This window comes from Rhipicephalus sanguineus, chromosome 8, assembly GCF_013339695.2.
Source record: "Rhipicephalus sanguineus isolate Rsan-2018 chromosome 8, BIME_Rsan_1.4, whole genome shotgun sequence".
Taxonomy (NCBI): Eukaryota; Metazoa; Arthropoda; class Arachnida; order Ixodida; family Ixodidae; genus Rhipicephalus; species Rhipicephalus sanguineus.
Window position 1 is genome coordinate 72,062,959 of NC_051183.1, and position 27,330 is coordinate 72,090,288.

Consider the following 27,330-nt stretch of genomic DNA (forward strand, 5'->3'; position numbering starts at 1 on the left):
ACTAGTCTCTTGTGCGCATGTGCGCAAACGTTGCGCGGCTGGGAGTTTTCGGATGACGAGTCGGTCGAATACCGCCGTGATTGACGTTTTGAACAGCGGCCATGTTCGGACGTCTCCCTCGTGGTCCGAACCAAAGACTGGCCACACCCACGAGATCGAACGACACGCGTGTTAATTTGTCCACGTCCGTCCATTTGTCTAGAGCGCTCACCCGTTCGTAAGTAGACAGCAAACCTTCAACGTCGTTGTCATCTGTTCCGCTAAGATTTGAGGCTGCTGCTGCGGAACGCTCCCAGGGCCGGTGGCAGGTGGCGATGAAAGCATCTGCTGGTTGGCGTCCGGCATAGCAGTAGGTAGCCGCCGAAAACGGACATCCAGGATGGTAGAGAGAAGATAGAGGGAACGTTAGCCCGCACTGCTCCACCAACTATAAAGGAGTTTTTATTTGGTGGAGCCGTGCGGAGCGCAGTTGTACCGAGCGCAGTTCGTTACCTCGAGCCTCTGCTGAACACTCGATGATGCTGCCTCTGCGTCGGGTACTTCCTCTTAGTCGCACTATAACGTATTCTTCTGTTCCTACTCGCCATGCCTCGCTAACGCCTCAGCATTCACGCCCAGCCCTCAGAGAAATGACTGAGAAAACAGGTCTCCCACTGCTCCGACGCCCCCAAATGGCTCGGACTTTACCGGGCCCACCGTGGTAATGACAGGCTAGAGATTGTGATGAACTTGCGTAGAAGCCACAAGGCATGCCCCCTCTATACAATCAGATGTACTTCCATGAACTACATTGCAAGTACTCTTGCGCAGAGTTTTTTCACAGATGCGTCACAGTCTCATGCTGGTATTTCTTAGGCAATGGCCTTTTATGCGCATCTTCTTCCGATGGTGGTATTCTGCACTTGAACACAAGCATTGTCACAGCAGAGGCCTACTCGATACTGGCGGCAGCAAGACATATTGAAGAATTATGAATAAGAAGTGCTGTAATGCAGTCATATACACTGATTTCCTAAGCGTCGTAATACCTTTACCAACTCTCAAAAAGTAGAAAAATACTGGTATTGACTGGCTGTACACACTCCTGCGCACCATTTACTCATCGAGGCAGCACGTAGGACCGTACTTAGTGCTAGAGCACCATGATATCGACGGAAACATACTGGCTGACGAGTTTGCCACATCAGTCTGTGCAAATGCTGCCAAATAACCTATAGTTGTCCTTGTAATGGACCTAAAGCACTGCCTGAGAAATAAAAACCCAAGCTTTAGTAGCGGCGGTTATGGTATATAGATCTTAACAATGTTTCATGTTATGAAGCCTTCCGTAATTTGCCACCCACATGAAAAATACGATTTACAGGTGTAACACCGACGGCTTCAAATAGGTCAGACACAGCACACGTGCACACATTTTGTACAGTGCCAGCTCTGATATATGTGGCGAGTCAACTACAATTCTCCACATCTTCTCAGAATGTGGTGCTTCCTACTGGACTCCAGTAGGAAGCAACAACCCTACCGGCAGCAGATTTCACTTCAAGCTTCAATTTTCAGAAGTAGCGAACCTCTTTTAAACATGAAGCATTGCTGGCACTTTTAAAGTATGTAACTATTTTGGGACTTTTAGTTCCGAAACTGAATGCATTAAAAAATGCGTTTAGCATTGAAATCCCTTGTGCAGCACCCCTTCGAAATAGTCTCCCTTACAGTCTATACACAGTTTCCAACGGTTCTTGAGGTCTTGGAAACAGTTGGAAAACGCTTCTTTTGGCAGGGATGTCAGCTACTTTGTCGTGAAGTCTTGAATGGCCTCCACGAACCCCATCCAGCGACCCTTTAGGGCTCTCTACACACGAGCAAACAGGAAAAAAATGCATGGGGGGAGGTCAGGCGAGTATGACGGATGGGGAAATACAGTAATGCTGTGCATGGCGAGAAATTGACACGCTGAGAGCAGTGTGCGGCCTCACGTTATCATGGCGAAGGCTCTATTGTCCAGCTGCCTATACGTCAGGGCGACGGCGCCGCAGTGCATCACGCATCACGCGGATATCAAACTCCTGATTCACCGTCTACCCTTGTGGCATGAACTCGTGGTGTCTTACACCTCTGGCAGAAAAAAAAAACTATCGGCATCGTCGTTGCTACGGTCTTCTGGCGCCGCACCTTTCTCGATGCCGGAGAACTTGTGGACCGCCATTCGGCGCTTTGCCTCTTTGTTTGAGAATTGTATTGAAAACGCCATGTTTCTTCGTCAGCAATGATGCTGTTGACGAATGCAGCATCCTTCTCTGCCTCGGAGAGCAAATGAGCACTCACTGATGCCCGCGTGCCGTTCTGTCTTGTGTGAAGGAGTGCCGCACAAGTCGGCCACTCAGCTTTCGTTTCCTCAAGTTCTCACGCAAAATTTGGTGGCATGTTGTCTTTCTAACGTCGAGAGTGCCCGATAGCATGCGGACTCTAATGGTGCGGTCTTGCTGTACGATCTCCTTGATCCGAGGCACGTTGTTTTCACTCCGTGAGGTTGCAGGGCGCCCTTTCCCTGTCTCGTCTTCCACCGATGTTCTCGCCGAAACGAACTTCCTGTGCCAATCGAGAACTCGCTCCCGCGATAATGTCTCGTTGCCGTAAGCGCCACGAAGGAGCTCATACGTCTGTGTGGCTGTCTTGCCAAGCTTCACACAGAATTTTATGTTTACACGCTTTTCGAGGTGGACGTCCATCTCTCCACATGCACTCACTCCAGAATGCGTAGAAGACTAGTGACAATGTATTCTTGTAGATGTAAAGCCATGTAGCGGCTGCCACAGCAATTAATGTAAGTAGCTCAGGTCAGCCCGAAAAAATGGCGCTACGCATACGCGCCAAGATTTCTTTTGAGGAATCGTTTCTAGAGAAGAAAATAAATTAGTCTCGAAACTTTACGGACAGTGGTTGTATATCACGACCTGGCGCTGTTTGGTTGGCTTTCACTGGGCCTTGGACCATAAAGCACCATTTGTCGTCATCATCGAGCGGTCCTCTTGTTTGATCAGTAACTGCGTGTTTGAAATATTAAATTGAATGGGCGAAGGACGAACTTCTAGCTAATGAGTGCAGTGATCGCACCATGTACGCTGTATCCTTAATTTGTCGTGCAGTAAGAAACTGAATGCCCTTCACAAGGTCCCACATGAATCAATTTACAATAAGTACTTCTTCTGCCAATTTTAAAGGACTGCACAGGTAACCAATGAGGGAATGAACTCTTCGAAGAACTACTCCGTTTTGTGACAGGGACGTAGCTCACACTGTTGGTTGCTGCACATTCCGACGTACAGAGCTGCTTCTGAACCGAGTCAGTCAGTTGCGTACATACAGTGATTTAGTTTCGCATAGCAGCGTACTTTAGAGGTTGCTTCAAAAACCTATAGCTAAGCATGAATGCATCAATAACCGCCTTGAAGTGAACAGTTTCTTTTAGAGCGCAGCTCTTAGGCGCCCGTTCCTGTGTTGAGTGGCGTTGCCGTCGCCGTCGGTGGCTTAACCAATAGAGATGAAACAATACAATAAAAAACCCCAGGATTGAATGGACTTGAACCAAGGCCCTCTGCGTGGCAGTCGAGTATTCTACCACAGAGCCACGCACAGAGCCACGCTGGTTTTTTTTTATTAACACAGGCGCGCTGGTGCTCGAAACTCATTTCCAAAAATACCCTATACAGGCGTCATGTCGGGCAAGGAATCGCGTTAACCTATGTAATAAATCGTGGCAGAATAGTAAAATAACAGCCAGCCATCACTAAATGCTAATTGCGCAATGATTGTGTGGTTTAATGCTTCCCACCCACTGCAAAGTGTTCAACCATAATTCTTCATCGTCATCAGCTAAATGCACCATCAACAAAGTGCACATAATACCTTACAGATGTGAAGCGGCTACGTCGCTTACCCGCAGAATGAATAATAATGACTTAGTGGGGGCTGTCATACTTCAGAAAAATTATGATTTATGGCGTAGTCGATAGCTTGCGGAAAGGCCAAACTTCAAGCACAGTTGGCCGTGCCCTAACACGAAGCTGAGCTCAGAATTCGCGTTAGGCAGTATCGTAATTTTCGGTGAATTTTTTCTTATAGTGGCGACAGGAGCACGATTATTATGTGTACTCCGGGAATGGCATCGATGCGTACGAATCCCTCCAAGGACTTGTGAAGTTTATAAATAAAAAGAATGAAACGTATGGAGCGTTTGATATGGTTTACTTTGTAACAGGGTAAGTAGAGAATTTACTGTCGTGCCGTTGGAGGCATTTCAAAGGTAGAGTTAAATCAGAAGAAAAATCATTCCACTACATTAGCACCGACTTCAGGTGCATCATCCATGCTTTAGTGAGAATTCAGTGAAAGGTGCCCAGAATTTATTGTTGTTTGAGGTTCCTGAATACGTAGTACGAAGAAAGACAAAGCTCGCTTCAGGTTTCGAGAGTAAAGTCGAGTTCACTTGAAGATGTGGAGAGACGCCGAGACTGCTCTACATGAGGTTCATTGATTTATAGGAGCACTGTGGCATCATATAGGTCTTTGTCCTGGATTTTATGTCAGCAAAGCTCTTGCTGATTTTAAATGCGCCGCATTTCTTAGCGAACCTTTGGCACTTTGAGCGTTTGTATCTACGCATCTATCTAGCCACCTACGTCTGGGTGCTCTCATGATCGCCTCCTTAACTTGGTGTGGACCGAAATTGGCATGGGAGGGTAAAGGGGTTTGACGAATATGACTGTCGCGTCGAATAACGTGAAAATGCTGTCACGTACCTCGTCAAACCCTTTCCTCCAGACACTTGTGGCACATGCCCGTTTACCACGGGCGGTGGGGCACGCGTATGCGCCGCATGTGATTCACATGCGGCGCATACGGCTCAATTGGCAATGAACACTACATATGGACTCCTGCAATACAGGCGTCAAATGAGATTAACGTGTGCGGTTCCAGTATTGGCTCCCCTTTATAGCAGTTTAATAAACATTGCGATTTTATTCCTATGATTCAGCAAGCTATATTGAAGCATTGCTCGATACCAGCGGTTGTTGAGTTCCATGCTGCGCATGGCAGCCTCCCAGGAGGGTTTGTCTGATAATCCTGACCTCGAAATAAAGGGGCACAGCCAGAGCATTTGTTTGAAATTGCAGTGCACGTGATTACAGTGCTGACAGTGAGGTAGTCCAGAGGGCCCGGGACATTGCCGACGGGCTCCAGCTTCCGGCACCTTCCTGGGTGGAGCCACCTGGCTGAGCTAACGGGACCTCCAGTCGCGTTCAGCTTCTACCACTTTTGGACCACAATAAAGTTATCTCACTCACTCGATCCCGGAGGAATACATTAACGAAAGTTACGTATGATATTCACATGATTGCACCATAATGTGTACTTAGTTTCAATAATACTGACGTATGTATCTAAAGTGAGGGCTGACATTACGTCGCACCATAACATACCCTTTAAACGCCAGTGTTGTCGACGTGTCTGGTAACCCTGCGATGTGCACACAGCTGCTACACTTACAAAAAACACGTCGGTTCATCGTAACGATTTGCTCAAAGGCACAAAATACAGCATGGAAGTACTCGCTGGCTGCTTCGCATGAAACCGATTCCCACAATGCGTGACATCTGCCGCATTTTTTCAGTGATATGATCAAGGCGATTTGTTTGTGTGGCTCATTCATATGCGTTAGGCGGACAGGTGCAAAGGGCGGCGCGATGGACGCCCGCCTGAGCAGACGACAGCAACGAGTACGGCTGTGCCAGTCAGCCAAACACCACCTGAGATAGAAGTTAAGCATCCAAATTGTGCTTCACTTTGATGCGATCACTATCCTACGCTCTGAAGGTGGTTATGGGTAGGCGTTATAGCCATGGCCGAGATTTTGTACGGACTGCCTCATGGTGCACAAAAAGAAAATTCCGCTGCAGTGGAATTTTCGTTACGTAGAAGATATCGGATCGAGACTCTTTTGCGGAGGGTCATGAAGCAGGATGCGCGCTCAATTCAAGAGGGAAACCAGATCTGCCAGCACTCCTTCAAGAGAAAGAAGGATATGCAAAACAAAGCAGATGCAATGCAAACAAAACGTGTTTTGTCCGTGGCCAGAACTGCTGCCACCAATCTTCACGTAATCGATTCTTTTTAAACTCTGCATTGATCACATAAGGTTTGACAACGTACACATTTGGGCCAACAAAAACCACACCTCTTGGCGACCGCTCTCCAGAAATTCATTTCCATTCATGAAGAGACCTTGGCTTTTATACCAATCTCTCAATTCTGGCACAGCACATCATCATAAGAGACGCATGGAGGGAATGCGTTCTTTAGCACTCAAGATATGAATTATACTCAACTGAAATAAATGAAAGAAAAGGAGGCTACAACTGAAAGTGCATACTGTGGACTGAGGGATGTCTAACACTGGCGTGAAGTCGCAAACCACGCGAATGCATTTAATTGGAACGGTCTTTTTCTTTACAAAACAGTTCCCAATTTCCGACCATAGATCATTACTGTTGTTTAGCGAAGCTCAGAAAAGAAAAAAAGACGTGTTACTGTATTTTCTTGTTACTAAAGATGTCCTTTGCGCAGTAGCCACCACGCTCTGGAAACACAATGTTTGACATTTTCTGCTTTTGTTGTAATAAAAATGATGCAACATGTTTTTTTATAATATCATTCTGCAGTCCTTTGGGAACATTTTGGGGGACTTTGAACAAAATTGAGATTGGGTTTTTTTTATTATAGATTTTTAAATGGAGGAGCACTTTTCTCTTTTTGGTGTTTCGAGCATAAAAATTTACTACTTTGAAAATTATTAGAGAAATACAAATGCAGAGGTTCATTATTCACATAAAGGCCTATTCATACTGCAAATATGAACAAGCTAAGATGTTCACAGAAGTAGCCATAGCGTCCCAAATTTGACTGATTTTCAAAAACGCAGCGTTTTTCGTGAATTTTTAAAAATACACAATTTACTCAGAATTCCATGAAATGATAAGAGCTATTTCCTCTTTACTTCTACTTCCGCCAAATAGAAAGATATTTGTAATATATAGCTTCAGTGGCTGCCAGCATGATTGCGAATTTACGAAAACGCACTCTTCGTAAAATGGTCGTCGTCAACCGGCGACACATGTCGAATTTTCCTGTGTTGAAAAAAAAATTTATTTGAAAACGAACTGCGATTTCGTGCTGTGCAGTCATATGTGCACAACATACAAAATTATCAGGAAAATCGGAAACATCAAATATACGCCCTTTTTCGATCTTTCGTGGAATCGACCATACCGAAATTGGTGTTGTACTTAGTGCGACACTTTTCTACTCAGCCATATTTGTTGCGCCCGCTTTCGATAGCTCAGTTAGATTATCTACTATATATAGCACACCTGCGGTATGTAGTGTAGCAGGAGTATTATGTTGTGTTTTGAAAACTTTCAGTTTGCCTAATGTGAACATTATTTCCTCAGCTTTGACATGGTTGCCGTATATAAAGACGGAACAAGAATGGAGGCTCTTCAGGGTGAGAAAATATGTTAATATGGCGATAATATTTATCATTTTCTCAACGATTTTAATGCGCATTTACACTAGATTCTGGCCAGGGAATGGGGCTGTGTTCCTTTTGACTCAAGTATAATTACTTCTTTTTGGTCTCTAGAGTGCACATTCGCGGTGGCTTAATGTAATTTTTTCCGCCAGGTGCGATTAGTCTGTCTAGAAGGCAACAAAAGAGGTTGTAGGTGACACCTCTTATTTTGAATGAAAGCAGTAGGGGGAAGCATATGCTATTGTTGTAAACTATTTTACGCGACAAATGCATTGATCACCCCTTCCCCCCCTTCCCCCACCGGTCCTCTGCCTGTAAGTACCGCGATCACAATTTCGCTTTCCTGGGCAGTCAAATAAGTGGGTCTTTCCACTACGGGTTACTGAAGGCGAATACAGTGACAATAGGGTGTCATGCATACAAATAATGCATTGAAGTTCGAATGTGGAAGAAAATATGTATGATTCACTGAATGCCTGTAATAACAATTCATGGAATAGTACAGTTGAGCGGCAGTCTATAAATGCAGGAATGCAGGCATGTGAACCGCCCAATAAAAAAAAATAGCACTGAGTAGTGCTTTAAAAGAACGTTGTGCCCAGGCTGACTAAAATGTAGCTGTGATCTTGCTAACGGACTGAAAGGGTAAATCCTGTTCAAGTGCTCCTTGTTTTTCAAACTTTGTTCCTTTTTGGGTAGGGTTTATGAATAAGATATAACAAAAGCATTGTCGCGTTGTTACGCGACCTGCCGTTTTTTTGTCCAAGTGAAGTTCCAATTACAGCGCATGATAAACAAGTGACGAACAGCGAATTAAATACGGAGCGCACTGCGCTGCCCAGATTTTCGTTTTGGTTAACGTTCTACCCCGTGCGCTACGAGGGCATTAAACATTTGTCGAAATAAACGATGTCACTGTCGTGAAGATGACTATGATGCAGTTCCTGATAATAATGATCATGATATTAGCATCTCCTCTCGGACAGGCTGTTGATATTTGTCATGATGTTTCTGGAGTGTACAAGTACATAAACGCCTGTGTACCAAAACTTCAGGGAGTACTGCCTACGATGGATAGGAAAGCCTGTGCCGTAGATTATTGATTGTTTATAAACATTTTTATCGAACAGTAGCATTTCCACATGCTCAGCGCTCAATACCACATAGGAAGCCAGAAACAAAGACGCAGCAAGGTATAACGCCGTCCTTATTTGGGATCGGAACACAGTAGGAGTGAATTGCACACACTTTTTTTAAATGGGGGAACGAAAAAGTGGTTCTAATGTGATTGCAATCAATAGACACACCAGCCACATGTCTGCCGTCGCCGCCGGCGCCGCAATGAGGTTCTGATATTCCAAGGGCGATAACATCGCCCCGGCCGTCGTATACTCTCTATGCGAGTGAGAGCACGCGAGGCCAGCTGGCGACCATGGCTCAAATGGAAAGGAATCACGCCGGTCATGTTACGTAGCGGGATAGACACATGAGAGGCCCCAGAAAAGGGGCTTCGAAGATCCGGCCGGAAATGCGTACTTTCAAAGCCGGGTGGGGTCGCGCACGTCCTGTCCTAATAGGGCGAGCAAAGGGCTCATACCTTCGTACGTGTTGCGTACTCACCGCTAAGTCTTCGTTGAAGCAATAGCAGACAGAACGAAAGTCGCTTCGCTGGCTGCAGCGGCCGCGTTTCCGTACTCCCGCGTTTCGTTGAGTCACGCAAGGTCAGATGCTAAAGAAGTTAACTTCTATCCTTAGTTCGCAGAGCATTCCAAATTACTGCTATGCCATTCATTGATTCATCCTTACGGCAAAACTGACTATTTTTCTCTTAATCCTATGCAAGTACAGCCGACCACATTAGCTGTTGCACAGTGACAATACGAGGTTTTGTCAAAACCGCTTCTTCCCCCCTCCCCCCCCCTACTAATAGTGTGTTGTGTGGCTGAAGGAGGGTTCGCAAGCCAATGACAGCAAGCATGCAAGACCCTCCAAGTAAAGCAGTGTTGATGATATATTTAATGTATCGAAGTATTCAAAACAAATAGCAGGTATTGTATGGGGTGCGATTATTCCACTAGTATCTTGGATCATTGTCGCAAATGTTTATGGGTTCAATATCGTATATCTCTATGATGACGCCATTGCAAAATATTGTCCGGCCCTAGCGCGGCGCTCGCACAGCATATGTTGTGATTTGCTATAAGCATGTGGGCGTGCTCATCGGCAGCGCTTAAAACACGCGTGAAAAAAAGTGTATATTTGAGGTAAAGCCACAACACCAACTGCTATTAGAGTGAGTGTTAACTGTTATTATAGTTACACTAACTGTTATTACAAAGACAGATATTGATCTAGATTACCTGTTGAAGGATAAAATGCAGGATGGATTTTTAAAGCGAAATGTAGTGTTCACTAAACATATCTGCCTAACTTACAGAAAATCGCCGTTATTGGGCGAAACTTTTCTGTAACTGTAATAGAGCGTGGAATACTTGGTGAAATTATGGCATGTGATATTGTAGTGCTAGCTTCACTTTGAATGGTGTGGATGTATGCAGGCTACGCCTTTGTTGCATCTGCTTGTACTACGCACCGGCAACAGCTCGGTGAGGACCAAGCGTACACTTACCAAGGAATTCGTATTATGACCCACGAAATGGCACATACGTAAGTTCTTTTAGTTTAATACAAAAAAGTTATATGGTCTTTTGCTTTATAAAGTATATGTATGTTCAAACCTGTGTTGTGATATCTAAGTCATCTGTAGAATCAAAGCATTGTAATCTGCTATGTAGTGATAACAAATTGTCGCTAATAGGTGATTCGGGTTTTTATATCAGCCAAGTGTGCCTTTCTTAATAATATCTGGGGTTTTAGGTCCCAAAACTACGATATGATTATGAGACTCCGTAGTAGAAGGCTCCGGAAATTTCGACCGTCTGGTGTTCTTTAACATGCACTAACATCGCACAATACACGGACCTCTAGCCTTTTAGCCTCCGTCGAAATGCGACCGCCGCCGCCGGGAACGAACGCGCGGCCTTCGGTCAGCAGCCGAGCATCGTAACTACTGTTCCACCGAGGCGGACAGGTATGTCTTTCCTAATTCGCGCGGCAGTTATGAACGATTCTTCAGTAATGAAAGCTAAACTAGGCTACCTTCGTATTTTATGCAAATTCTTATTCCAGTGAAAAAACACAGTCCATCACAGGGTCAGGAGGTTCATTATAGCAAGGAGGTGCTTATCATATACAACGATAGTTCTGTAACCGTTTAGTAGGCTTTCCGCTGTTTCTAATTTTAGGGGGCACAGAAACAATTCACATGCGTTGTACCTTTCTTTATGATTATGTTGTGCTTTCGTCCTTACAAACAATTAACCCTCAGGATATGAGAAAACGACGCAGTGGGGTGCAGCACAAAAGCGCTATCTGCTAATATTGCCATCTGGCAAAACAAATGCACACATGCGTCACACCACGCACTTCTGAACTGACAACAGCGACTGCCATAAAATCAATAATGCACGCTTTACGCAATTTGCTAGCCTCATTAATTTTGGCAGTCAGTACGATTCGTGGGCCCTTGAAAGAAAGCGAGAGCTTTTTTTTGTTCGTACTCGTTAATAACGCAATGTGCATAAAATGCACAGTCTGCAGGAATAAGAAAATGTCGTCCCTCTACAGCCAGGTGCTTCGGGAGCTCCTTCTGTATGCTTACATAAGCATGTAAGTTTAAAAAAACAAATAAAGTGATACAGGAGGGAGCTCCCAAGCCATCGGTATTTAATCGCCTGCAAGATGTGAGACATTTAAAAGAGTTTCTGCACAACTGAAATTAAGCGCTCCTTAAAGCATTCATTCATAATATGACTACTGCGAAAGAGGATTACGTAGTTACGGCAGTGCATGTGGCGAATGTACGTGTGGTAATTCACGCCTTATTTGTGCTTAATCTCACTTGACTCATTCTAAAATGGATATCGCTTCTCATGCGCCAGTGAATGACTCGCTGCAGTTTTTTCCATTAAATATTTATCTGCTGGTGTCCTTGCGAGAGCCGCTTCAAATAATTACCAAAACTGTCCACGCAAAGAAAGAATTGCTTGCTGCTTCTCATTGCTCAACTAAAAAATAGCAATTAAAAAAGTTCACAAGGTGATAGGAAGTCAACTACAGGTTAATTACAGGTTAATTGGGTAACACCAAACATGAGGTAATAAGGGCCGCAGTATTGCAACAGAGATACTTGTAGCGGGAAGCGCTTTGCTTTAGAGGTTTGTGGTGTGGTGCAGCGCCATGTAGCAATGATTGAAATACAGAGGAAAACGGCGTTTGCGGATTGCCCTGCAACCTGCTATGCTTCAGTATATAGTATAAGACGCGCTAATAATAAACTCTAACTTTGTAGTCTATGTCTTCGCTGTTCTCTAAAGAAAAAACCTCAAATGTATCTGTTTCGAGATCGTGCGAGTTCCGCAAAATATTGTAAAAAGATACAAAACTATGATGGCGCGAACTGTGCCTCTGCTTAGTCCACGTCTTCTTTGTTACGCCGCGTGAAAGAAAAAAAAGTGAGGAATAGCACAAGGGTGAAGCAGTCCACGCGACAATAAAAAAATTTGAATGTTATGCGAAATAAGGCTAGCAGCTCACTCCTTTAGCATATGTAACTTGGCGTTACTAAAATCACATCATATCCACGGGGTGAATGATGATGAGTGGGGCGAAGCTCCAGAGGGAATCATCGGTAAACCGTGAAACTTCTCTATGAAATTCGCCCAGTACATCATATAAAGAGTGTAAAACACCGTGTATATATTAAACATCAAACTTTTATTGTACTGTTGGTTTACGTGGTCCCTTCATTATGACCGCTTTGTGATCGGTGAAATGCAGGGAAAGTGTCCGTTCCCGAGCGAAAGAGAAAGCGCGCCAAGAGCGAGCGCCTTGTTTGCCTCAATCCGGCGACTCCGAGCGAAAGAGAAAGCGCGCCAAGAGCGAGCGCCTTTTACTATTGCAGGCATCGAATGACATGCACCATTCGCAATATACAAGCGCCGTCTGTCATCTTTAAACAGCAACTCTGAGAAATACATGAAACGCCATCTAGTGAGCAATTCGTTAAAATAGAGCTGGCTACATACATACTACAGAAGAGGGAACGACTCACACCCTAAGGAGCTTCGCCCCTAAAAAGCTGGCGCAAGAAAACATGGTCGCTGCAGCGAGCAGGGAGAACACAACACATACAAAGGTATGATTGTATATTGAAAGGGTTTGCAGCGCAAGCACGGTAGTGCTGAAGGAAAGGCTTTGAAGCGCTCGTGTCGTCCCTCTTTGTTTTCCGTTCCTCGCTTTTAAGCCTTTCCTTCAGCACTACCGTGCTTGCGCTGCAAACCCTTTCAATATGCATGTTAACCAACTAGCCCAAATAGCCGTTCTTCTACAAAGGTATGAGCTGTATGCTGATCCCATCCCCTCCAAGGACACCACGGGCGTGACAGCGGGCGACCACACCCTGCAGGTCAAAGTGCACAGTGCGTATCGTATCCACGGAGCCCCTCGGCATCCCTCCGCGGGTCTTTCGCTCGACTGAGACAACCGGCGTGTTTCGTCTCCGTCGGAGTGGCCATTGTTGGCAGCGCTAGCACGCTTGCAATTGGCGCGCTGTGCAATTCAACATGGCGCCAGGAGGAGGGTCAACCCGTTTGTTAGCATAGGAACAGATAGGACGTGCGGACGCACGGCCCATGCCACTTTCACCGGATGTGGTCATGAACTGCACTGAAATGGATATGACACCAAAATACTTGCCCAAACAATGAAAAGTGCGAAATGCTTGCTACCTCATTATTTTCCGCGGCGTTAGAGGTTATATTTCGGCTCCGTTACCGTGCATCAACGATGCGCTACGAAATCCTGTGCGCGCAAGAGAAAACTTATGAAATGAACGGCACTCCAAGTATACCTACCGTGCCTGCCAGTGGGATTTCCGTAGTAATAAGCCACTAGCGAGTAACGCCATCGTTGCTGCACAGGACCGCATGTTTAGCGTGACGATGGTTTCTAAACATGCTGCTCCGTCATCATTACTCGTGTGCTGAGGAACGCGGAGTGCACAGTTCACTTCTCTCAGGATGTTACAGGTTTAACGAGCACCTCGAAACGAATGCACACGCAAGCTTTTCGCAACGTCGCAGAATTTCTCAACAACGAAACCATTCGGAAGGTAACGGTCAAGTTCATTTGGCAGCTCAGCGGCGCGGCTTGTGGACGCGATTGCACGTTTCGCTTCCGCTCGTCGAGCTTGTTGGCAGAAAGCGGCCACATAACTTGCGCCACGTACATCGCATCAGAAAAATTATACTTTTATTTTGATCTCAACACTATCGTACATCAAGCACAGTCAAAGGGACTTACGAGTGTGAAAAGCTTGCCGTACAGATTGCTAAATAGCAAAGCACGTTAAAGAGAATCGCTTCTGCAGCATCTTCAACGACGCTGTCGATATCGGTGCTTTCACGTGCTTCAATGTCCAGTGAAAAATCCTCGTCGTCAAGGTGCACGGTCTCTTTGAACGTCACTGTCAAAATCATTCTAAAGAATTTCCTCCGACGAGGGCTCCCTCGCCTTCTCCGCGTTCTGGGCTCAGAGAACACTTTGCTTGCAGTGTGCTGCCACCTGTCAACAAAGTAACAAACACGCAGTGCAGCGCTGACGAAAGCAACTCACGGGTGAATTGGACGACGTTGAGAGCGGGGCTGCTGATCAAATTTCGCCAGCTGGGGTCCACTAACGTAGATATACACATAGTCCATCAATCAATCACATTTAATCTCCGCCGGAATGCGTCAGCTGAGGACAAGATTGAGCCCGCAACGCGGCCGGTACTTGGTCGTAGTTCACGAAAGCCGTGGAGCGAGCGCAGCCGCGAATGACTGAATGGTCGCTCGCAAGATTCATAAAGCTCTTTTCTGACAATATGTAAGGCGCTATACTTCAGTGTATCACGTATTCATTAGGTTTATATTATTCATTTATAGAAGAGGACATCGCGAGCGCACGCGACACGTCGCGTATAATGTTATGGGTTTCGTACACTACAAAAACACCGACGGATATTATATACAAGCGAAATAGCATGAGTTTCGAGATAAAGAGACAGACACTAACATTGCACTACCCTGCGTGGCCACAGAAAACTTCGCGGAGCTCAAATGTGCATGCTGTGTGCCAACATTGGCAGCACGACTTGCCCAGGGTGCTTCACCACGTATGTTCACGAAAAATTCGCGTCTCGAATGAAAATAGAAAAACGCCAGGCCTGCGCTGAAACCGCAGCACAGTCACAGCAAAGCTGGAAAAGCGGCGTTTCTAGAGGCCGTTAAGCTCTCTTGGGGCTACAATAGAAGTACACTAGAAAGGTACCCACTACGCCATAAATCGCAGTTTTTGTGAAGTTGGGAAGCCCCTACTAAACCATTATTCGTCATTCTGCGCAGAAGCGAGGCGCCAGCTACACGTCTGTAAGGCATTATGTGGACTTTGTTGAAGCGACGACTGATGACAATGAAGAATTATGGCTCAGCCCTTTGTAATGGGTTGGAATATTTAAACGGCCCACCAGTTATGTAATTTCCATTGGCTGACGCCCGGTCGCTATTACCCTCTCCCGTCATGCTGTATAACATAGGTTGACTTGGGAGAGAGACAGGGGGGGGGGGCGAAGAACTTTACTGAGACCCCGAGGAAATGGATCATGCGCTTATGGGCTTCCTTGGCAACCAATACAAGTGCACTTACGAGAAATCCACTATGCTATAAATCATAGTAATTTTACTGAGACCCCGAGGAAGTGGATCATACGCTTATGGGCTTCCTTGGCAACCAATACAAGTGCACTTGCGAGGAACCCACTACGCTATAAATCATTGTAATTTTTGAGAAAAAGGGCAGCAGGCACTGTGCCAATTTTCGTCATTCTACTGAGAGCGTTGGTACCTGCTAAACGATGTAAGGCATTATGCGCACTTTGTTGATGCTGTGCCTGATGACGATGAATTACGGCAGGGCCCTTCGTAATGGTTTGGAAGCATTCAACAACCTACTCGTTGCGCATTTCGCGTTGTGTGACGCATGGTTACAGAATTCGCGTTGTGCGACGCTTGGTTCTTATTTTACTCTTCTACCACGCTATATTGCATATGCTAATGTGGATTTTCCCGACATGAAGCCTGTATAGGACCTTTTTGCAAAGCGGTTTCAAGCACCGACTTGGCTCAGAGGTTGAATACTGGGCTCCCACGAAGAGGGCCCAGGTTCGAACCTCGTTCCATCCTGGAATTTTTTTCTTATTTCGTTTTTTTCTTAGTTCGAGCGATACTGGTTACGGACACCGGTGGCGGCGGCGGCGGACAACTACGGCGCCAAGAACGGCCGGTGAAATGATCTCATAACAGCTTTCGCTGTAAAAACAAACTGATATTGTCGCGGACGGCCCGGTTTGTTCACGGATTCACGAAACATGCAACGTCGTACGTTCTGTTTCGTTCCAACCAACGCGCTGACAATCGCGCTAGCGCAACCGAACTAGGGAGCGGCTGTCGGTTTATCGTCTGCTAACCTTCCTCCTGACATCCACTTGGTGGCGTGGCACTCTATGGGCATTGCGGATACTACGTGGGGCGATCTTATCGTTTAAGGCGTTATGAGGAACATCACAGCGACGGCAAAGCAGTTCCTGGAGTGTCAGCATAATTGCTATAGCAATAAATGATGTGAGTGCGCGAGCTGCACGTCTACTTAGTCTAATTCGCCTTTGCGGCGTTCTCTGGAACAGCAGCGCAGTAGGGACGTGAAGAAGAGTGAGGCGTGTGCTCCACACCGCTCCTGCGGGGATGGCCTTGCCAAGCACGCACGCTCTAGACGATGGGAGACGCACGAGTTGCGCTCGATTCTAGTCGAAGCCGGACCCAATTTCGCTGCTTCTGCTGGCCATGCTCTGAGTTCTTGGGCCGCGGTCACAATTATGAAATTACACTAGTGCTCGAGGGCCGAGAGCTTCGTTTCTCATAGCTTTGGCTCCAAGTACGCTTTAGCATTCACTTTCATAGAATGTTATAAGCATCCCACGTAATTGTTTCCGTCGAGGGTGGATGCCGGAGGAAGTGTAACGCCATCTGAAGTGCAGAATGCTTCCGTGCATTTGGGGCACGGATGCATGCCCTCGACCGATAAAAAAACAAAGACGATGGCTCTCTCCTTCGTGTCATCATAAGCAAATGCGTAAAGGACCATTTGAAACTTCCAAGAATTCACCCCTTCTTTCTCATGTGACGTTTAATTTCGGGAGCTCGTAGTAATGTTTATATAGCTAGCAGTGCCAAAGTGAAACAAATGCGTGATTTGGGTTATAGAATTCAGCTCTCTGCTTTGCGATGCACAAGCGTTTGACTTATTACAAATAATTCACCGACAATTACGATACTGCGCAATGCGAATTCTGAGCGGAGCTTCTTGTGGGAGCAACGCCAACTGTGTATGACGTTTTCGTTTTCCATAGTGGTAGAAATGTAACATTCCTTACATATTTCCACGTAAACTGCCAGCGCTCGAGTGCTCGGCACAATACTCTGTGCATTGCAGGCGTCGCGAACCAAGCGAAACGCCGGCAGCGCTCGAGTGCTACGCACATCACTCTGTGCATTGTAGGCGTCGCAAACGAAGCGAAATGCCGAGAGCCCCGTTACCACAAGCGAAGCCAGCCGCAGTGCACGTGTCAGCCCAGCATGCGCACGAGCTCCGATCGAGGGTCCAGTGCGCGTGAGGAGGAAAAAAAAATCCACAGCATATCCACGGGGTGAATGATGATGAGTGGGGCGAAGCTCTCGTACGGCAGGATCTTGGCGGCGGCGTCGCGCAGCTTCACGCCCAGTACATCATCAACGACGTGAGATCGGGCCGGTTTATACTAAAGGGTCGATGAGAGTCATGGCGACTTGCAGCTCACTTTAATTTTACATGTACGCTGTGAATTTTTATTGTTTAATCACGCACAGGAGAAATCTCACCAGGCACTACCTTGGAGGTAAACAATGGCTGCTAATGGGGAATGAGAGACAGAAGAAGTCGGCTTGTAGCTAACACTTACACTTCTACTAACGTTTCCTACTGGTACATGCCAATGGCTGCTAATGGGGAATGAGAGACAAAAGAAGTCTGCTTTTAGTTAACGCGCACGCTGCGAATTTTGTTCTTCAACAACGCACAGGAGAAATCTCCCACCGGCACCACCTTGGAGGTCAAGATCTGGTACTAGCGTTAAGACTAATTACGCACTACATACAGGGGACGAACGGGTGCCGCTATAAGGAGCTTCGCCCCTAAAAATCCGCAGCATATCCACAGGGTGAACGATGATGAGTGGGGCGAAGCTCCGGAAGAGTCATCGGTAAACCGTGAATGCTCCGAGCGAAAGTGCACAACAGCGAACTGTTTTTCTATTTTATTCGGTAAGCTTTACTAAGAGCCAGCACTTCGCACGTGCCACTTCAGCTTGGCACAGACTGCCTTAGACCATGCAATGCGTAACGTTCGCGTGTGCTCGAAGGCCTGACTTAGGCCTTTTAATGAGCGGGCCCTAGTCCGGCCCAGCCCGCAGCCTCAAGCCAGGCCCGCGGCTTCAACCCCCACCGGAAAATGCTTCGGACCGCCCGGCCCGGCCCGGGCCCGTGCAGTGCTCTATACACCACCCCCACCCCAGAAAATAATTCCAGGCAACGGGCCTGGCTTGAATATAGCTTACGGAATAATAGGAATACAAATATAACGTTTATTAGACTGCGGAGATCCCACTGGAACCGCAGACATTAACCTGACATGCCGCCTGTATCATAGGAGTACATATGTAGTGTTTATTCCTTTGTTATAAAGTTATATCGCCAGTACCACAACCACAATTGAAGTTGCACCGACATTACGTCTGGAAAGGGTGTTTTTCGAAATCAGTTTCTAGATCTGGCATGGCTCTATGGTAGAACACCTGTCTGCCACGCAGAATTCGTGGGCTCGATTCCTGCTAGGATCCTAAGTTTTACATGCGAAGCATCTCATAGCGGAGTTCAAACCGGTGGTGGTGGTGTGCGGCGTGACCACCCTTACTGCGCATGCGCAAGCCTTCTCCACTCTCCTCTCCGCACTCATTCTCCCCCTCTCCACTGCCATTTTCTCCTCTCTACTCCCCCTTTCCACCACTACCCTCTCCACACCCACTCTGCCTCTGAAACGCGGGCTCGAGATGCCGAAACGCTGCTTCGCATCGCCTGATGGTCGCCTTTAGGAGATGGTGTGATTTTTAATCATTGCATTCGTCAGGTCAACGCTGCCGATGTCGGTTTTTCTTAACGCTCCCTCATGTAAATTAGCAATGTATGTTCTCGCCGTTCTTGGGTAGATATCAAATGTCAATCACCTTTGGCGCATACCCGTACACCGCGGCCCGTATCAAACGCGAATATGCCAGACATGTCTGGAGGAAAGGGACTGGCAGCGTACGCGAAAGGATTTTCACGTCATTCCTGTCGCGACCACACAGTCATATTGGTCAAATCCTGTTACTCTCATATGACAATTGTGGTTTACACCAAGTTAAGGAGGTGATCACGAGATCACCCAGACGTAGGCGGCTAGACAGATGGATACGTAGATCGAAACGATCAAACTGCATTGCGTTCGCTAAGAAATGCTTCGCATTTAATAAAAAGCTTGAGAATTGGGACCCAAGACACTGGGTCCCCAAGCTAATTTGGCTAGGCTGCTCTTGCTTTCGGAGGATCAGCAGGGGTTGCGAGTTGTGTCAAATGCAAGCTGCGTTGGGTCAAACGCACGAGGCGCCTCACTTGGCGAAAGTAAAATTATTTGAGACGCCGGCCATACTGCGCCGTGGCCTGCGCGGTGTCTGCGTCGTCTCGCTGATAAACCAAGACGCGTGGGACCCCTCGCTAGTTTTCTATTTTTGGGTCTTGTGGAAATGCAAGCGCAAGGACCCAAGGGTGGCTTGGATGCAGGGCTGGGCAGAGATACTCAGAAAAGTAATCCGGAATACAGATATCTGATTTCATAGGATTGAAGCCTGAAATACAGAGTGAAATGTATTTGTCCTTGACGTATCGTGATATTTCGCAGCTACATTTGCAGAAAGACGAAATAAGTATCCCAGGATACAGATACGGGAATACAGATACAAAAATAAATGTACTGGAATACTTTGTTTCACGCGATGCAGAGTGCTCCGCAAAGACATTATAAGTGCCACATAATATTGTGAATTATGTTGCAGCGCATTGAAACTTGCAAATCAAACATATCACTCGAATCCCTAGCAAACAAATTTTAATTAAGAAAAAGTGTGCATTTATTCTACAAACAAGATCTGTTTTGCTGAGAAGATTGTACCGTTATTAAACTTGAATAGGCTGTCTTGAAATCGGCTGTTTTCTAGGAAGCGTCGGTTTGTCCTCAAGACAAGACTGGGGAATTCGGGAAATGACTGGCCGGCCGCCCAAAATTAGGGGTACTGCACAAGCCTTCAGAGACAGCCATTTTCGTCGACAGAGGCAGAAAATGCTGCCTCCGCGGTCCTAACGTGAACTTTGCTGGGCGCTTACCTAGTGGGCTACTCTGTGCATATGGGAAACCCTTCAACGCCCCCTCCCCTCTGTATCGCCGACCGGCGGCGTGCCTTTGCTTGGCTTAGCACAGAAAAGTCTTTCTCTGCATGTTGGAAATTTTCGACAATAAAAGGTAACGAGATACTCTTGTCCTGCACAGTATTGCGATATAATCGATGCACCAGGAAAGTATTTCATTATTGAGATACAAATACATTTTTCAAATATATCTCGATACGGAAATACAGATACTCAAAAGTATCTATCTCTAAGATACTACCCCGATACCCTTGTATCGCGATACTGCCCAGCGCTGCTTGGATTCCGCGCATGCGCCCTGGCGGCTCGCAAATTTCTTGGGTGCCCAACCTTCTTGGGGCCCCAATTCTCAAACTCTCTAATTGCTGGTATTACAAGTGTCTTTTCTACTCTGCGGTACGCAGGTTGGGTTGTTCGCACGATGGTACCACAGCACCGGGTATCGTAAACGCATTTACACCGGACAGCCTACAATGTCCATGGGGCGATGGATACATTATGAGTTATCTAGAAGAAGACATCAGAAGCATGCAGTTTTCTCATTGTTGCAAGTATGATATTCAACGAATGTCCTGGTAAGTACACTGAAAGGCGAGTCCGATCTCTTTAAGCGTCCGTATTGTTCTTTCCTTGCGCTTGATTTATTCTTGATTATGCTTGAATATAAACCATTTAACGTATTCTGGTTATGAGATGGATATGATATGGCACACTGTGTAGTTAGTTACGTAGGCGGGGCACACCATAATAATTTATTCACTAGGGACTGGGGCCGAGCGTCCCGCATTTTTCGTAAAATAACTGGTGATGTTTAAAGCGTCTCCTGAAGGGATTGAGTTGAAGTGATCGATGTAAGAAGGCATCTTTTCTTGAGCCGCGAGCTGAAAACCTCAAAATGAATATGCCATACAAAAATTACTGCAGACACATGATCTGGCTACAATACAATATCGCTTGAAAATACTGGGTGAGCATTAGGTTTGACGTGGTGACGAAGTGGGCTGAGTGCTAGCAGGTCTCCCTTTTCATGAGCGACAGTGCTAATTTTGTAAATAAACGACGTAATTTTTCTCGCTCACCCGTCTTTCACAACAAAACACTTCGGTGGAGGCTGCAATCGCCCTTTTCGCCATGCCACGAAGCTTTGGAGCGGTCGCTGCTTCGAACCTCCCACAGTGCCTTGCGAAGAAGATGCCTTATTAGCTCAAGATTCAGCTAGCAAAGCTGCTGCAGTCGCACCTGCCCATAATCGCAATCCTCGGACGCTTTCTGGCCTAAACGTGAACGACACCGACAATTGGATGAAACTGTGTGAATGCGTCAACAACAATTGGGTAAGAAGTGCTATACTCGCCAATCAAACTTTTTTTCAGTGGTATCAGCTCTGTTTCAGCTACGGTGCGACGCTTTCGGCTGAAAAGTTTTAGTACAAAAGGCTCTTGCGACCCGCGTTCGAAGTCCCACACAACCACGTCTTTTACATAGTAGAAGTATGGGTTCTTCCCTTCAGAAGTGATGACAAGATCTAAAAAACGGACTAACTAGCGCACGTATTAAAGGCTATCAAAGAACGTGCATTCAACTTGCTCGTCTTCGGTAACGCCTTTACTTCAGAGCCATCATGAAACAATTGCACCTTTTCGAGCAACCTGAGAGTCACCGGATTACACACACCATCGTGGGACTGCCAAACGTAGTCTCGACGTTCACTTGTGAGGGCTATATATATCAGCCAACCATCTCTCAATAAATAATGCGCATAGTCAGTCGAGGGAAAGAGGCCACCTATTCGGCATTCTGCTCCGCAACGCCTACAGACTGTTCGCCGGTTATTATGGCGAAGGAAGGTAACTGAGGTCTTTTGTCCACTGGGAATATTAGAATGTGCGCTCTTGGCCCGCATGCCCAGAATACAGCATAATTCATACCATCCTGCTCGTCCACAACTGCTCTTTCCCGTCAGTTTTCAGGAGATCTCTGAGTGGTGTGCTCCTCACAACCGGCCAATGTGTTCACACAGCTACTCTAGTAGGCACATCGCCCGTGAGTGCCGCAACCAATGCTCACCTACGCCACCGACATCCAGAGGAGCTGATTATTGTAAGTTTGCTTCTGCCCGATCATTTTCAACTGAAAATGAAGACACAGGAGCTGCTGCCCCTACCCTGACCATTCGTTAGGGTAGGTCACCGTCGCCCCGACGTCGTGAGTCGTTCGCCTCGGCTGAATTGCTTCTCTTTGCTGTAAGTTCCTGCGTATTTGTTCACGAAGACTTGAATCCATAGCTCATTCAGGTGAAGCAACTCTGATGACTTTGCCCTTATATCGTCTCCTGGCTTTACCAAACAACGAAACAGTGAAGTTCACGTGCCTCTTTCTTCGCTGCGAACCGAGAGAGCCGGCTCTCACATGTCGCTGATGACAGGAGACAGACTAGGTAAATGCAGTTTTTTTGTTCACGATGCGCATTCGGCGCTTTCCGAAATCCGTCCGTCCCAGACCCTCTCCTCGCGGCTGTTAAAAACACCGCTGCACGGGGTCTTTTCAAGTTCATGCACGGCGATCTCGAGCGAGGGTCACGTTTACATGGTTCGAAAACGGTTCTAGGATGCCCCCAGCCATCGAAATCTGCAACACTGTAGTCGTCGGGTCATAACGCTTAGCAGATTCGCAGTCCGTGGAGGGCACCAAGTCTAAGTCCAAGCCCCGAGCTCGTTGAGTAGACTCTCGCTGCCGTCGCTGTCCGAGTCCCCCGCAATGCCTTGCACCCACCGCACAGTTGTACGAGGAGCTCATGGGGATGTTCCGGCCAACACCAGCATGCGTTTCCGAAGGCGCGCTTCCAGGAGAACACCACCGAAGCCAGCTGATATACGAGCCGACCCCCGGCGTTCGGGCGCAGCTCGGTTTTGTTTATACAAGTCGCATGCGCTACGTCGCTCCTCCCGACAGGAACCCTTCTTGAACACACTAACGTGATGGCGTTGATCGACGGAGGTGTTCACCTCTCTGTTTTAAGAACTGGGCTTAGACGATGGATAAAAAATTCGGCAAATCTCACGCCTTGTGGGAATCGCGGTTTCATGCGAAGCAGTCCGACAGCGGGTAGTTCTGCGCTGCATTTATTGGCTTTGGGCCAAGCGTTACGAGGTGGATCGACGTGTTTTTGTAAGTGTAGCAGTTGTGAGCACATCGTGGGCTTTTCAGGCAAGTCGACAACACTGACGTTTAGAGGGTAACTCATGGTGTAACGTAAGGTAAGCACTCACGTTAGAGCACGTACGTCAGTAATATCGAAACAAAGTGCACTTTATGGCGCGATGATGTGAATATCATGCGTAACTGTCGCTACAATATTCCTCCGGGGTCGAGCAAGGCATGAATATAGCTTGCTGAATCATAGGAATACGAATGTAATGTTTCTTAGACTGCTATAAAAGCGGAGCTAACACTGGAACCACAGAGGTTAACCTGATATGACGCCCGTAACGTAGGAGTACATATGCAGCGTTTGCTGTTTGCTTATAAAATTAGATAGCCAGGACCACAACCACAATTGACGCTGCACCGTCACTACGCCTGCATAGGCTGTTTTTCCTAAGCAGTATCTAGAACTGGCTGGCTCTGTGGTAGAACATCTGACTGCCACGCAGAATGCTTGGGTTCGATTCCTGCTTGGATCATAACTTTTATTCTTCCCATTCGTCGGGTCAACGCTGCCAATGTCCCTTTTTCTTAGCACTCTCGAATTTGTGCTACCAATGTCTGTTCTCGTTTTTCCTGGGTAGATATAAACTGTCAATCACCTGTGGCGCATACCCGTACACCGCGGCCCGTGGTAAACGGGTATGTGCCACAGGTGTCTGGAGGAAAGGGTTTGACGACGTACGCGACAGGATTTTCACGTTATTGATATCATGACCCGACAGTCATATTCGTCAAATCCTCTTAATCTTACTCTCCCAGGCCAATTTTGGTCTACACCAAGTTAAGGAGGCGATCACGAGAGCACCCAGACGTACGCAGCTAGATAGATAGATATATAGATACGTAGATAGAAACGCTCAAAGAGCCTTAGGTTCGCTAAAAAATGCTTCGCATTTAAAAGCATCTGACTCATGTACCATTGCGAATGGTCCGCCTTGTGGTAGTGTTTTTGTCATGAGCAAGTATACAGTTTGTGTGAAATGCCGGCCGCCACACTGGTTTTCTTTTCACTGTGATTGTTGGTTTTCCCCGCAACCTAATTCTCTGTCATTTAAGTGTGTAACACCTTAGGGGCCCGGGATGTTGGATGCTGCCATGTGCTGTCATCGTCGCTTGGCGTAAAGCAAGCAAAACCACGTGTGCATAGCCATCTCTAGCGTAACCGTGCATAGCAAGGAAGCGGGAAAGGGAACTGAGGTTGAGGAGTATCGGTGTGAGAGTGAGGATGAGAAAAGGAGGAAGGGAGGGGAAGGAGGAAGGGGTTGTGCTGTCATCTATGTCGCCGCTTCGCGTCACGCACGCAAAGCAATGTATAGCATAGCCATGCATAGCAAAGTGCAGGAAAGGGAAGTGAGGGCGGGAAATGATGTGAGGGTGAGGAGCATGGAAAGAAGGGAGGGAGATGGTAAAGCAAAGTATAGCAATGTATAGCGTTAGGCGGGCAAAGCCACGTTAAGCATAATGATACATAACAAAGGGGAAGGAACAGGAAGTGAGGCTGACGAGGGGCGATATGAGGGTGGGGAGGATGGAAAGGGGGAAAGGCGAGGGTTAAGCATAGCAAAGCCAAGTATGGTGTCATGCAGGCACAACCATTATAGCATAGTCGTGCATAGCAAGGGGTGGGAAAAACAAGTGAGCATGGGGAGGAGTGATACGAGGTTGAGGAGGATGGAAGCAATGAGGGGAGAGGGTAAATCATAGCATAGTCATGTAATTGCACTAGGCACTATGACTTCTTCCGGGAAAAATTTTTCTTGGACAAAGGACGAAGCCGACACGGACAGGCGCACACTTCTGACTTTAAAGGGCCCCTCACCAGGTTTGAGATTTTTGAGCTAACGAGCGCAATGCATGCACTGGGCGTTCACGATCCCCTCTGCCAAAATTTGCAACGCTACGCGCCGCGGAAATGGGTCAAATTTCAAGGTGAACGCTGCTTGCCCTTCCTCTCGCTGGCGCGCGCTTTAGAGAATGAGGGGATGACGTACATGAGAAAATGGCCCTACGTAGATGGTAGTGCTGTGACGTCGCTCCTCTACGTAGACGACTGTGCTCTGACGTCGCCAACAGTAGCACGTGACACTGCGATAATTACTTGACACGACATGTGTAGTTTGTGTAATTTGTTGCTTGAATAGATTAATCAAACTTGAGAGAAATAATGAGACACACAAAGGCAATGTGTGCGTCTTTTTCATCTTTTTTCGTGAATTGCATCGAGATGCGGGACTAATGTGCCTCCCTTTTTCATGCGCTCGTGTCCCCGCGGTTAGCGCATCGAGCAGACGCCAGTCCTGGAAACGAAAGTAATGATCTGGCGCGTTCGAGCACTCGTTATGCTCATTTATTCTACCGCGTCCAAGTAAACGTTGATGCGGCACTGGCTCATGATACCGCCACTGTCGTGCCCGTACAAATGTCTCAACTTTTATGCCCGTCCCACAGAAACAGGCAGTACACCACATAGAACGCCGACAAAACGCCCACGGCCGCTACATAAAAAAGAAAGGCAGCGGCCGTCCAACGCCGCTCGCGTGCTCGGGCAGGCTCGGGCACATCATGCGCACGTGACCATGCATGCGCATGACGTGTTCGTGCGTATTTGTCAAGTGAAGAGGGCAGGGAAGGGATTTGGCTTGCTAAGGCTACACGGAGCGAGTGGCAAGAGTTTGAAACTCGCCTCCTCGCATCATGGTTTCGCGCCGCTACAAATTATTGTTTTTCTCAGCTCGTAATGAACCGATTTGAAAGATTCTTGCGGCATACTGCTCTTCATTCGGCACACAACTCCCAGCGTCTAACTAAAATTTGCTATGTGGCCTGGTGAGGGGCCCTTTAATATCGAGGCGAGACACACATATAATATATATATATATATATATATATATGAAGAGTCTGTCTTCGGTTGCCGTAAAATAATTAGGAAAAAGGTATACGCTTCTAAAAAACTGTTTATTTGTCGACGTTTCGATCGGAGGCCGATCGAAACGTCGACAAATAAACAGTTTTTTAGAAGCGTATACCTTTTTCCTATATATATATATATATATATATATTTGTGCCAGAACTCAAGAAGCAATGACACGGGTGCGCAGAGTGCCAGCGCGCAACAACTAAAAACTGTCCCAGATGTTGTGCCCCCTACAAAAAGATCATTTCCTTCTTTGTCGACGATATAGAGGTCATGCTTACGCAACTGATACCTTCACGTTGCAATTGAGCTGCCTCCACAATCTCACGCCTGCGCTGATCCGAGTCATGGAACGCAGCAGTGCACCACTCCAACAATCGTTTACACCCGCACTCGTGGTAATGAATAGCCAAATTACCATCACTGTCCGTTTCCAGCCTTTTAGCATGTGCGCGCAGTGCTTCACAAACGAGGGTTTCCTTTCCCGCCAGCAGGCGTAGCAGGTTGCACAGTTGGAACGCCAGGGCGTGCTTGCCCGTGAGCGAGAGTGTCCCTCATGGAACGCAGATCCTTCAGCGTCGCTCACAGGCTGCATTCGCCCTGTCTACATGTACTCTGGTGTCTCTTCCCAAGTGCAGTTTAAGTTTACATATTAAAGGAGCACTGACATCAAATTTCAAGATCGAGATGTGCCCATCATTCGATCGCTTGGTACGCATAGGTCTTCTTGGCCAAATTTGAACGGCATCCGTCGCGTGGAAGTTATTTTAATTCGATGTCAAACAGCGTAGGAGAAAAAACAAAAAACCACGGTTGATCCCTCCGTCATAGGAATCGGAATAACACGAAAGTAAAGCGTGCCCTTACAGAAGCAACTGAATGCTTAGTGTACACTGCACAATGTATTTGATGTC

The 27,330-nt window shown here is 46.9% G+C and overlaps 1 protein-coding gene across 1 annotated transcript in view; it reads left to right on the forward strand.

Moving 5' to 3' along the window:
* LOC119402086 (metalloproteinase) overlaps positions 1-27,330 on the forward strand; it is a 73,934-nt gene that overhangs the window by 27,950 nt on the left and 18,654 nt on the right. The window contains exons 8-11 of the mRNA XM_037669187.1: positions 4,120-4,256; positions 7,506-7,558; positions 10,144-10,252; positions 20,700-20,870. Of these exons, the coding sequence (XP_037525115.1) occupies positions 4,120-4,256; positions 7,506-7,558; positions 10,144-10,252; positions 20,700-20,870 (470 nt within the window). The remainder of the gene's footprint in view (positions 1-4,119; positions 4,257-7,505; positions 7,559-10,143; positions 10,253-20,699; positions 20,871-27,330) is intronic.